The sequence below is a fragment of the Malus domestica genome, chromosome 13, assembly GCF_042453785.1.
Source record: "Malus domestica chromosome 13, GDT2T_hap1".
NCBI classification, from domain to species: Eukaryota; Viridiplantae; Streptophyta; class Magnoliopsida; order Rosales; family Rosaceae; genus Malus; species Malus domestica.
In genome coordinates, this window is record NC_091673.1 from 12,189,562 (window position 1) to 12,202,482 (window position 12,921).

Genomic DNA, 12,921 nt, shown 5'->3' on the forward strand with positions numbered 1-12,921 from the left:
TTTGTGTGTAAACCCGAGCTTGATTTCACGCGCGCCCATTAAACTATATGGAAATGCAAATGCAAATGCACTGCAGTGGTGCGGTGGTCGTGGTGGCTCCCTTGGGCCTTGGGTAGGTTTCAGGTGATTGGAGCTGCTACTGTTGCATTTCCATGTGGCACATCGTGGAAGTTGGAGAAAAGGTCCAAAGCCACGTTTGCTAACTTTCCCCCATCTCCTTCAGCAATTGCCACTTAAATCATGTGTGTCATCTCCCCAAGTCCCAAGCAGGCAATGCAAACACCCTCTCAAAACTCACTTTTCAGACCAACACTACAACATGAATGATAGTAGTCTCAGTTTTGATCTGCATGCGCCTTGTGAATATATGTACTTGTGATCTTGACAGAGTTTTCACCTTCATTGGTTTTTACTTTTGGATGTGAAAACCAAAAATGAAAGAAACAATTCAATTTTTATTTGAATTGTATGTCAGTGTCAGTCGTTCATGTTTGCAAGTGAGTCCTACAATATATGACAAGCTCACGGTCACTTGCGTCCATAGAATTGTAGCATTCTCTTGTTTTTTGTTTTTCAGAGTACTTCCTTTTATATGTTTTGGGTGAAACACTTCATTCTAGTAGTCGTTGACACATGCATATGATTTTAAGAGATTGATGTGTATGAGTTTTATTGAAAAATAAAAGTTTTAAGGTAAATTCAAAATTCCATACGCTCAAATGTATTTTTCCCTCGTAATGAGGCATTATAGAAAGAAAAATGATAAACACCTCTTTCAGCCTCTTAGACATCATGTTTAATCTTGTTTGTTGTTTTTTTATTCAATTCGATGACTATAATAATTAGGAGTGTAAAGCTAAAAGGGGTGTATGACAATCACCACTCTTATAAGAAAGCATTATACAAGGGTAACTCAAAACACGAAATAATTAAATTAATTGAATAAACAAACCCAAATCTATGATAACGACTTATAGAATAAGTTCACTGCAACAATAGTGTGATGTTCTATGTAAGTTGCTCTTTGAACCCACAAGAAAACTTAACTCTTATTTCCTCATATAGACTAATTTAGAAAATAACTTACCAAATAGCACAAAAATCCTAATTTACTCAATCTCGTAAACTATTTTTTTTTTTTTTGAGAGATTTTCTATTTTATTATTCTCAAATAGCTTTCCTAATCTGTAGATGACGCTTTATAGCAGTGGCGTAAAACAATAATATAACTTTCATAATACATCAATAGCTCACAGTCGCATGTGCGTGCAAGGGATTGTTGGTAACATTTCTCGTTTTGGATCCTTCACCCTACTTCCTTTTGCATGTTTTTGGTGCCATTGTTTTATATTCCATGGGTTGTTAACAATCATTGTCAAATTTTTGTTTCCCCTTGACAAAGAGGCTTGCACCTCACTTGCCCATTATCTCACATGTTCTCTTGTTGCTACATTAACATCACTTGCATGTAATCACTATCAAAATCACTTGTGGGCATGCTTTTCCCATCATTATTTGCACCATTTTGTTGCTCTCTTTTTACCACTTTTAAGTTGATTGTTGACAAAGTAAAAACAAATTATGCATGCATGTTCTCAATTCGATTACCCAATCAAAATGTTTTACATTTTCTCGAGGGTCTTACCCTTTTTTTAATCGTTTCATATTGGAATATTTTAATCCAAAATTTTACAGCAAGATCCAGCTAAGCTGTGCTACCAAGTACCAGCAATGATGATGAACAACAAATCAAAGGAATGAATGTGGATCCGGATCCTCTTTGTGAGAATATGACAATTTTCAAATCGTGTCTGTTTATCGTATATCATGTGACTATAAATTATTTTAAATATTTTTATTTTAAATTAAATACGATTAGTATTTAACGAAAATAAACCGTACAAATATACGATGAACAGACATAATTTGAGGATCTTGAAGATCCTCACAAAAAGGATCCGAAGAGGAAATCAAAGACCCACTCTGGTCGGGCCCATGGCCCACTCTGCGCTCATCCACGTCATCAGCGACGAAGGCAACGCGGACGTGACGTGCTCTGCGGTGCTCGACCCGGGAAAGGACGGACACGTGGTGAAGGATGCAACCAGAGGGCCCCACCGGATTGTGAGGGATGAAGGACGGATGCGTTTGTGGAAAAACTGGGCCAACGCGGGAAGGGCATTGGGGCTGGGCCCCCACTACACGACCCTCATCGGTGCTTTTAAAAAGAATAGTGGGCCCCCAGCGGTAACGTACGTGCGCCTCTCTTACACGTCCCTATCGCTGCTCATCACTGGGGACGCAAAATTGAGGAAGCTCGAGGACAATATTTGTTCTTTATGTGAGGGGAAAAATTTTCAGTCTATGTGAGCATATATTTCTCTCTGACTGTGATATATTAATTAGTGAGTAATTTTTTTTGTAAACACTTAATTAATTAATGGGTAGTTTTGCTTGGAACGTAGTAGACGAAAGATGGGTGTAGCGACATGCATCATGCATATGTCTTTTGAATGTAGTTTACTTCTGGGAATACCAAGTGGTAGACTTTGATTTAGGGGAAATTAAGTTCTCATCTCTAATTTTGCTACTCTATTGATTAAAATTTTATTTTTTTTCAATTTTTGATCAATGTTATTGGGTATTAATAATATCATTAATTATTTCAATAATAAATATTTTTACCTAAAAATATTCATTTAGTGTTAAAAATGCTACAATTATTATATTTATATTTATGTTTAAAATTTTTATCATATATTTTTATTTTTAGTTTGTACCCATTTTTAATTTGCAAACCTTTTTTAATTTGTATCAATTTTCTTTTTAGTTTTAATTTGTACTCATATATTAATTTCTTTTTGTGCCCATATTTTTTAAAGTTTTATTTGTATGTGTACTCATGTGTTTACCATCACGTGATATTGTATAATTAATCAATGATAAAAAAAATTACATATGATATATTTATGTTTTATGGCTAAACTTTGTATCATATATTTATATTTTTAGTTTGTACCCACTTTTAATTTGCAACCTTTTTTTTAAATTTGTAGTATTTTATTTTTAGTTTGAATTTGTACCCATGTATTAATTTATTTTTGTGCCCATATTTTTTAAAAATTTCATTAGTACTCATATTTTTTTAATCTTTTATTTGTACCTTAATTTATTTATAATGTACCCATTTTTCTTTATTAATGTACCACTTTATTATATGTGAAATGTACCAATTATTTTAACACCATGCATACATTCTTTTGCCATTTATTATTTCTTATTGTTACATAGTTTTTATCCATTTATTCAATTCAAATGTTTGAATTTTTTTATTGTAGCCATTTCTAATAGGATTATAATGAGGGATTTTAAATTTATAGGATTATAAATCTCATAAAATATCAAACAATTAATGTCAAAACTATAAAAATATAAATATAAATAGTAATATAATGAGGTGTACAAAGTCAAGGAACTTTGATCAAACTTTGAATACAATTAAGGTTTTAATCAAATAATGTTAGAGACTAAAGACCGCATCCAAAGTATACCCTTTGATTTATCTCTCAAATTTACATAATCGGTTTCAATTCCATCACCTGTCTCTAAATACAAAAAGAATGAATTTATGAAGTACTCAAATAGGGTTTAGAACCACCCTTATTGCCACTCTACAGAACCATACATAGATTTTCACCTCATACATCTCCTCGTTTAATTCTTTTGAGGTCAATGAAACCTTTTCCTCTTTCGAGAATCTCTTTCTCCAATGTCTCTCCCGTGTGGCGAAGTGGGGGCATAAAAAAGGAAAGAGAGGGATGAGGTTTCTCTCGCTTTTGGCATAACGGCCCTTTGCGGAAGGCCTACACAGCGGGCTTACTGGATTAAAAGGATTAGTGCAGCGTTCATGGCAATATAACAACATTCCATTGGAAACCATAAAGAAGGATTTATTCAAGGGGAAAATGAGAGAGATTTTGTTCCACCACAGAGAATTATCTTCTTTCTGCATTTAAAGAATTTACATGATATATCAGAACAATCATTTTTAGGATTTAACGATTCCTAATAGAATAAACTGCAACTGGGGGACTTATACTGATGCTTTTGGTTTTGAGCTGACAAGGTAAACAACTGGCTCCGAATTGGTTCTTAAACCACCTATGCCTCTATTGCCTCTGCTTCTTTAGTAGGCAATCAAAATATTTTCTATCCGTATTTTTACCCAATCATGGGTTATTATATTTTGATTGTCTCTGCTTCTTTAGTAAGCAATCAAAATATAATTACCCATGATTGGGTAAATTACATAAAACTACCTCAACTATTAGTTCAGTCACAGTTTCATACCCCATCTTTAAAAAAATTCAATGTCATACCTCATCTACGAATTTTTTACAAGTTCACACCTTCCATCAGTTTTCTGTCAATTTTTCTGTTAAATAGTGACGTGGCTTAAAAGATTAATAAAAAATTAAAAAATTAATTACATATTAAAAACTTTAAAAAAATTCATTTTTATTTATTTTTTGCATGGGGACCCACCTCGTACCATTTCTTCCCCCTCCATTTCCTCCCCTACTTTTCTCTCTCGCCGTGCCCAGAACCCCCTAACCCACCTGGGTTTTTTCATCCGCCATCCCCTTTCCTCATGTATTATTTATCCCTTTCTCCTTTTCACGCTGCAACAACAGCTTCGTCGGCCCCGACCTTAACCTTGGATCCCTTCACCATTTCATCACCTTCACCCCCTAACCCGACCTCGTCAACCCCGTCTACACCCTCCCTCACCAGATCCCACCCATCTCGTATCCTTTGCGCCGATCACTACCTCCCTCCCTCCCCCTCGTGCTGATTACCCACCACACCCGCGCCATGCCATCGCTCGACTCCCTCCCTCCCTCCCTCTGTCCACACCGCCATCAACCGACTCCCTATTTGATTTTGACTCCGCCTTTACCAAATCGGGTCAACCGACCCTCTCTCTGCTATATTACCACTTCTGCCATCTTCCCCTACCCCTCTAAACCCTTAAATCTCTCTGCTCCAGTACGACGCGGAGGATGCCATGGCGATGATTGCACAGGTGGCCGGGTACGAGAAAAGTAAGGAGAGTTTCAGAGGGTTTCCGAGGTAAAGGTTTTGGTGAATTTGTTGGATGTGGCGAAGAGTGGATGCGAAAGAGGGCGTTGAGGGAGGTGAGGGAGAAGTGGGTACGCTGAGGGATGTGCCAGAGAATGGCAGCAGGAAGTGGGATCTGGGTTTGGGATGGTATGGCAGCGAGGAGTGGGATATGGGTTTGGGATGGTATCTGGTTGACTTTGGGTTTGGGGAAGACGAGATAAGGAGGAAAGAGGGGGGATAAAGGGGGGTTATGGGTACGGCAAGATAGAGAAGTGGGGGAGGAAAGGGAGGGGGAAGAAAGGGTACTGGGGGTGGGTCCCCGTGCCAAAAAAAATTAAAAATGATTTTTTTTTTAGTTTTTTAATATTTAATTAATTTTTTTAAGCCACGTCACTCTTTAATGGAAAAATTGACAGAAAACTGACAGAAGGTATGAAATTGTAAAAAATTTGTAGTTGAGGTATGACATTGAAATTTTTTAAAGATAGGGTATGAAACTGTGACTGACCCAATAATTGAGGTAATTTTATATAATTTATCCTAAATGATTTTTGTTTATTTGTGTTGTAATTATAAAAAAAAACATCTTGGTTAGTTTTTACTTGTAATTCTTACCCTGAAAAGTTAGGGGCACTCCACGTCCTTGAACTAATAACCATTTTTCGGCTAACCTAACCTCCTTTGTCTCTCGGAATCAACAAGAAGTAGTACATGAATATTCACCTGTTGTCGAAGAAGAAGGTGCTCCAGTGGGATCCACACGGACAGAAACAATTAAGGTCCAGTAAAAGAGTGAGAAATAAACTTTGATTTTAAGATAGATCGATCCGACATGGTATCCATATTGTACAACTAGACATTGGTGATTAGAAAATACCTAAGGTTGTGATCTGAGTGTCCACCCACTGTACAGGAAAATGTATAGCCAAATTTTAGTTTTCAATTAGGGTAGCGATCGTAAAGGATCAAAGGGTCACAAGTGGGTTTGTTGTCCCGTCAATTTAATCTAATTTTGGTAACACTAGGAGTTTCAATAATTATACAAAAAAAAGAAAGATAGATGATGAGCACGTGGCAGCTGCTAGTCTCTGCTTCCTCCACTTTCCAAATTCTGGTGCAATCTCCACATGCACATGCAGGTATCCCAAAAAAATGTGTTATGAATGAAGCGAATCATGCGAAAACTACCTGTCATCGAAGCATATAAATCGACCTCTCACGGGCTCACACCATGCACACCTTTGCCAGGGTCGCAAGCAAAGGTAAGAGTGTAACTGTATAAGTAGCCAAGTAAGTCCATGATCGATCGAACCCCAAGTTGACTGTTTATAAATAGGGTTTGGTTCGCTGGAGGATATACAGCCACACTGTGCCATGGATTGAAATCCGATTATAATTACAAAGTGAAAAACCTTCCCACTCCACTTGTATCTAGTTTTACCGTCACCTCTCAAACGTTCTTTTTTCCAGAATATCTGAGACTGAGTGACATGAGTGACAACAACATATACTTAAAATATTGTTTATTTTTTTTGGAAACTTACTTGAATATTGTTAGACAATATAAATTTGAAATAACAATTAATCGTTGGAGTACTTTACATGGCTTGAGGAACTCTAGAAGTTATAGGATCTTATCGTTAGGTACATAAGTGTATGGTCAAAGATTCATGGATATTACCGTCAAGAGTTTAGAGTCGATTGGGGCAACTGTCAAATTACATAGATATTGTCTAAACTTAATAAACTACGTACACGTACAACTTGATAGGTGTTGATTTTTATCACAAATCCTCCATGTAAGTAGAAGTAATATTATAGCTCAGGCGGCTGCTTCCGTCTACTCTCCTTATGTCATTCGTTTACATCTTGATCTCGAAATGGATTCCTTTATAGTTTCCATCAATGATAAACTTGGCCTCTGATTGTGACTGTCTCTCTCCTATATTATACAACCGATTTTTTCTAGCAACTATTTCATAATTTTAGTAACGTAACTTAATCTACCATTACAATATGCCATGTTTTTTTAAAAAGTAATCCACGCATCCAATTAAAACTTGTGACTTGATGAAATAGTTGCCATAGAAAATTTCTCATATTATGTACCGTTTTTCATCTTCCAATAGTATGCAAGCACATGGTGTAAATTAGATATTTAATTTCCTAGGATGAATGCACATGAACATGGTGTAACTGTAACATAAGTAGCACCTGCGAGATCCTACGTTCCACTTTCCACTGTGGATTTATTCACAAAATCGGTTAGAGGATTCGATCATCTTTGGCTCCCACTGGAAATTCAATCTATACTAAAACTCAAAATCAACTGTGTTACTGTTCATAAGCACAGTGTGTTTCCCATTTTGCCCCTATCAATTTTATATTATTACTTCTCTTGCCACTGCCTCAGAAAATATATATACGCTTTATATTTTTTTTGTTCCTCCTTCTCTCTTCCCTCTTGCCGTTCTCCCCGTTTTCAACTAGCCTTCGAACGAAAAACCCAACTTTCACATGTTTTCTGGTGGTGGCCGGCCTGCAACCACAACTATTTAGTTCAGGACACTCCTAACAACATCATTCGAGCTTTGAATGCTCGAACCTACCCATTGATTGAAGAGTTCCATAAGCACAGCTTGCGGCGTTTTTTCCGACGAGAATCTGATTTTATTCTGGCCAATTTCAGGCCTTTCTGACCTTTTTGTGGGTCTGGGGAAGGTAATTACTCTACACCCTTGAATTAGCTAAGGTTGTGAGCCTCTGTTTTCTAGCAAATACCCCTTTTTCGCAATTCTTTTCTTCATTTTTGCATACCCATTTCTCAATTCAACTTTTTTGTTTGTTTTTGATGATTTTTTTTTTATCAATGTTGATTTTGAATTTCAGTTTGAAGTTCAATTTTTTTTTTCTGGGTAATGTTTCCAATTATTTTTGTAATCTTTATATTTTTCGATGGATTTTTTATGACTAAATTTTTTATCTTTTCGTTTTGCAGTGGGCACTGAAGTTGGGTGGATGAAATCTTTTTCCTCCTCAGATCACCACCACCCCCTGTTAGGTTTTTCTTTTTTATTTCTTTTCTTTCTTCTTCGTTTTCTCTCTTCACTCTCGCACTTCTCTCCGTGACTCTGCTAGCGATGACAACGAGTTGTTGCTGTCCGAACGCCTGTGAATTGGACCTCATTGTTACCGCTAGTCGTGTCCCGTTCATCTCAGGAACAAGAAACAGCTATTGCATGCCTCAAATCATTACTGTTTCGACGAGGGTTAACTTAACCCAATTTGTATTTTGATCTCTCTCTTTCTGCATTTTCGATAGGTTACAGTTTTTCAGGTTCTATTGAAAGCACATTGATTTTGCGTTAATTTGAGTCTTTGCGTTATGAATTCTGATATTTTGCGTTCAATTTGGGTTTTTGGAATTTCGAATTTGTACCCTTTGCTCTAATTAATTTTGATTTCGGCTGTTATTGTTGGGTCTGATTAAATTTCAAACCTTTCGTTTTCGTTCTCAAAGTTTTTCAGTTCTATCTATTAAATGTTTTCGTTCTCAAAATTTTTGAGTTCTATCTATTAAATATCAGTTAAAAGACCCGCATGTATTTACAGAAATCATGTACAATTATTATGTATTTCATTCTAATTTTTGTTTGATTTTTAACAGTGTTATTTCAAATATGCTATCAGCCAAGACAACATGATGGGACTAACGTATTTTCCGCTTCATTGATGCAGAGAGAAAACAGTGGAATGACGTTGATGTTCAACATCTTCGTTTGGAAAACAAGATTTTTCCCAATTTGATGTGGAATTAATGGGAGTTGGAGAAAACCAGTGAAGATCAAACTCTCTGAATTCTTCTCTTTGTTTCTAATTCTTATGAAGGACTTTGATATTCTGCATTTGGAACTTAGAATCAAGGTTCTAACTGGTTACCATATTTCAGCAGCCACTTTGCTCCAGATCTTTCCAGTTGAAATTCCTCTCCTTCACCCTTTGCATGTTGAATTTCACATCATCATCATCTCCCTGGAGTTTGGTTCATACTAAATTTAGATGGTTTCACTTCATGAAGGCTAACTGTTTATTTTAGGCCTGGAATATAATTTCTTGGAGAATGTACATTGTTGATGATAGTTTTTCGAACAATACTACCCCAAAAATTCTCCTCATGTTACCCTCAATGTAGGCATCGTATAACCATCATCCAAACTTCTCAACCATTTAAGGGGCTCATTCCAACCAATGTCATTTGGTTGTAGAACAGCTTTGCAACTTTTTTTTGATCTCTTATATTCTGATTAGCATTTTACTCTCTCTCTCTGTCTCTGTCTCTGTCTCTGTCTCTCTAATTTTCTATGCATATGAATTGTTTATTAAATATTTTTTTATTAATCACTACAGAGCACTTCTTTCTGATATTAGGTAATAAAACTACACAAGTTCTACCGTGAACATTACCATCCCGGCAACTCACAATTATGTAATACATTGTACGAACAAGTATCTTTTGTTCCTTATTGAATATAAAGATGTAAATAGACTTTATTCTATCCAGTACGTTGAACACAGTTTTAAGACCTGAGACATCGCGCGGGGGGCTCAGTCGCTTGTGTATAGCTATTTTAGCCATGCCCTAATCCCAATCATCCTTAAACTTTGTATTGTCAATCATTTCTTGCAAGTTGCAAATTAATCCCTATATAATTCACAATTTTCCTACTGATCTCCCTCTTCCCTAACATTTAAAATTTAACAATTTAAGTTTTTTTAAAAGAATTTTCTCACTTGTTAGTTGCTAATTAAAAGGGATTTAAAAGAGTAGTGTTTGGTCACATGTGAACTGGTTCATTCAATATTTAGTGAAAATATTTTTTATATTATGTTCATATTTGGTCAATAATTCATAATATTAGTTAAGTAACGATTAATTGACACATGGTACTGAATAATTACTGTTGTCCCTACTTAACCAAGATTTTAATTAGCAATTAATATTACAGTCTAATAATATTTTTTTCTCTAAAAAAGTTAATTGTTATCAAAATCGTCAATTTGTTTAACACATATGAATTACCTAAATAATTTTTTTTTACTCGAAAAAGGGACTAGCTAGTGACTTTGCCTCAACAATTCACTATTCCGGGGGCCGGAAGGATTTAAAGAGACATTTCAGCCTCCCCTAGCCAGCATCATGCGGTATACCTACTCTTACTTACCAGTCAACATGAACAAGAAAAGTTGGGGGAGGTGCGGGAATGAGGTTTACTATACAATGGCCCAACAAACGGAAAATGACAAGGGGCCTAAATTGTTGAAAGGCCCACATGCAAAACACATTATATTCAAAATCAAATGCTACAGAACCAAAGGGCCCAAAACTTGAGCGAGCATGAGAAAACGGTGAAGCGCCAAAATCTGGACTCAAGTACTTAAAACGGCAAATCGCGCACGTCTCGGGGACTGGTCGTTTAGAGTAGAGGAGGGCAACGTGGGTTCCGCAGTTGCTGCTCATTCCACACACTCCTTACAAAAACCGTCTTAAAAAACCACCTCTCCCACCCCCCACTTCCCCTTCCTATATTATCAAATTGAAAATCTGCAAATGTAATGTAGTTTCTTTCCCGTTCGAACCCATCAGGTAAATGTAAAATACTTCAAGTTGATGTTTCTTCTGCAAGGCGATTTTCTATTCTAAACTACTCTAATTCGGGGGATGGGGGATTTAAACACGGGTGCAAAGGGACGGGATCACTAGCAAACTGACCTAACCACATATGCTTGAAGTTTAATTTTGAGAATGAAAATTGTGGCGTTGTTAGTAGCTACAAAAGGCGATTAGCATTAAATTTGCCTGATTTAAGTAACTCAAAATGCCACTGGTATTTCGGTCATTGTAAGAAAGTTGAATTATTCAACCTCTGTATTTATCATTTGTGTGACCATTTTTTTTTATTCTTTTCTGAATTTAAATGGAATTTTTCAGATTGTGCACTGTGCTAGAATTTTTCTTATGGAAATTGCCAAGTCGCTTTGAAATGGCTACAATCTTATGTTTTTTAAATTTTATTTTATATTATTATTTTTTCCAGTTGCTGAGGAGAAATGAGGGCGTGCGCCATGTTCTGTTCTAACTTGCAAGTACCTAAGTTTGGAGTTCAATCACCATCTCTTCGATTGGCATCTTTACGAAGAACACTAACAACAACAACCGCTTTAAGCAAATCACCTTCGAAATCCTTCAGAAGCATACAATACTCCGATGCTCAAGCAACGATTTTGAATTTCGGTATTTTGAAGGATCTTGTGAAAATATTTGTTCTAGACCTTGAAACCACCGGACTTTGCAGAAGGATAGGACATGTAACTGAAATCGCAGTCCGCGATCTTCAAGGCGGCAAGAACAGTTGCTTTCAAACCCTGGTGAACCCTCAACAAAATGTTCCAAATTCTAGCATCCACGGTATACCAACCAACATGGTGACACATTCAGATGTCCCGAGGTTTGTTTTTCTTTATACAAAAAGTGTCGATGCTATTAGTAGTTCCACCACTCATTATACGTTAGGTTACTTACGTGAGTTTTACATTCTTCGTCAGGAAGAGTTGGCATTAGGCAATAACTTAATTAGAATTTGTCGTGTAGGATGGTGGAGTTGATTCCGATTCTTCTCGAATACATCAGAAGCAGGCAAGGACCTGGAGTGCAAGTTTTATTTGCAGCTCACAATGCACGGCGTTTCGACGTGCCCTTCTTAATCAAGGAATTCAGCTCCTGCTCGTTTGAAATTCCTCCTGACTGGCTGTTTCTGGACACCCTCGCACTGTCGCATGAGTTGAGGAAATTATACGGTAAGAGCTTCACATAATGTGTAGACAAGTTGGCTAGAGCAATGCACCATCCTTCCGCACCTACGTTCGAAACCCCCCCCCTCCCTTAGTTTAGATTAGATAAATTAAAATACCGCTCAAACGCGGAAACAAACAGTGGGTTCTAATAATGCCATTGACAGGGCCAAAGGTTCCTCCAAAGATCTCTCTTGAGGGACTTAGTGAGTTCTACAAGATCACTAGAGAAGGTCCAAAACACAGGGCCATGGCAGATGTGAACTTGCTGACATCTATACTTCCAAACATGACTTCTGACCTCAACCTCGGCGTTGCGGACCTTTTGCAGAGGAGTTTCAAGGCTTCTGTCTGCAGTATTACCATGAAGAAGAAGAAAAAATGAAGAACTCAATCTGCAAGCATATGTTAATATACCATAGTTTTTTTTTTCCTGTTTTGTTTTGTTTTCCTTGTACAATTGTCATCGACCTTTTCCCCTGAAATATTATAGATGCACATGTGGTATGAAATGAATCACTAGTGCAGTTGATGTTTATAGTACAGGAATCACTCGTTAGAGTAGACAATTACAAACCCACAAGAAACACTTGCCGAAATATATATCAAAATATATGTTTAAGGAACTGTAAAAAGACAATTACTCCCAATTTATATCTTAATTTTCGAAAAACAACAAAAGGAGTCGTTTCACAATTGAATTCAAGTTGGATTAAACTAATGTAAGTCAATCCACAAAGAATTGTTTGTGAAGCAAAACAAATCTTATTTATGACATATTTAGGTATTTGAAGTCAAAGAAGTCATGAATCGATACAAGAAACAATAAGAATAAGAAAGTATGTGTAACAGATAAACAACCACTCTTAGATATCCATACCCAAGATTTTTAGGAATGCAATACCAAAATGATGTGAGAACCATTTACCTTCATGCATTAGTTGTTTT

General features: G+C 36.5%; 1 protein-coding gene and 1 long non-coding RNA gene across 4 annotated transcripts; both read left to right on the forward strand.

The window, feature by feature from the left end:
* Positions 1–7,563: 7,563 nt before the first annotated feature.
* On the forward strand, positions 7,564–9,444 carry LOC114820758 (uncharacterized). 2 transcript variants are annotated; one of them, XR_011574548.1, is made up of 3 exons: positions 7,564–7,845; positions 8,123–8,461; positions 8,863–9,444. It is a non-coding gene; the product is annotated as an uncharacterized lncRNA (long non-coding RNA). The 2 variants fall into 2 exon arrangements; XR_003768235.2 differs by having other exon boundaries at positions 8,123–9,444.
* A 1,196-nt stretch (positions 9,445–10,640) lies between these two features.
* Positions 10,641–12,509, forward strand: LOC103452832 (exonuclease DPD1, chloroplastic/mitochondrial-like). 2 transcript variants are annotated; one of them, XM_008392368.3, is made up of 4 exons: positions 10,641–10,768; positions 11,220–11,630; positions 11,774–11,979; positions 12,141–12,509. In XM_008392368.3, the coding sequence occupies exons 2-4, from the start codon at positions 11,233–11,235 to the stop codon at positions 12,356–12,358; spliced, it is 822 nt and encodes a 273-aa protein (XP_008390590.2). In that variant the 5' UTR covers positions 10,641–10,768; positions 11,220–11,232; the 3' UTR covers positions 12,359–12,509. The 2 variants fall into 2 exon arrangements, with proteins under 2 accessions (XP_008390590.2, XP_070666937.1); XM_070810836.1 differs by lacking the exon at positions 10,641–10,768 and adding an exon at positions 10,847–11,023.
* Positions 12,510–12,921: the final 412 nt, after the last annotated feature.

Excerpts from the sequence above, each read along its gene's own strand:
- LOC103452832 (XM_008392368.3), top strand. The coding sequence starts at position 11,233 with ATGAGGGCGTGCGCCATGTTCTGTTCTAACTTGCAAGTACCTAAGTTT. Across the intron at positions 11,631-11,773 it reads ACACATTCAGATGTCCCGAG|GATGGTGGAGTTGATTCCGA; the intron begins GTTTGTTTTTCT and ends TTTGTCGTGTAG. Across the intron at positions 11,980-12,140 it reads TGAGTTGAGGAAATTATACG|GGCCAAAGGTTCCTCCAAAG; the intron begins GTAAGAGCTTCA and ends TGCCATTGACAG.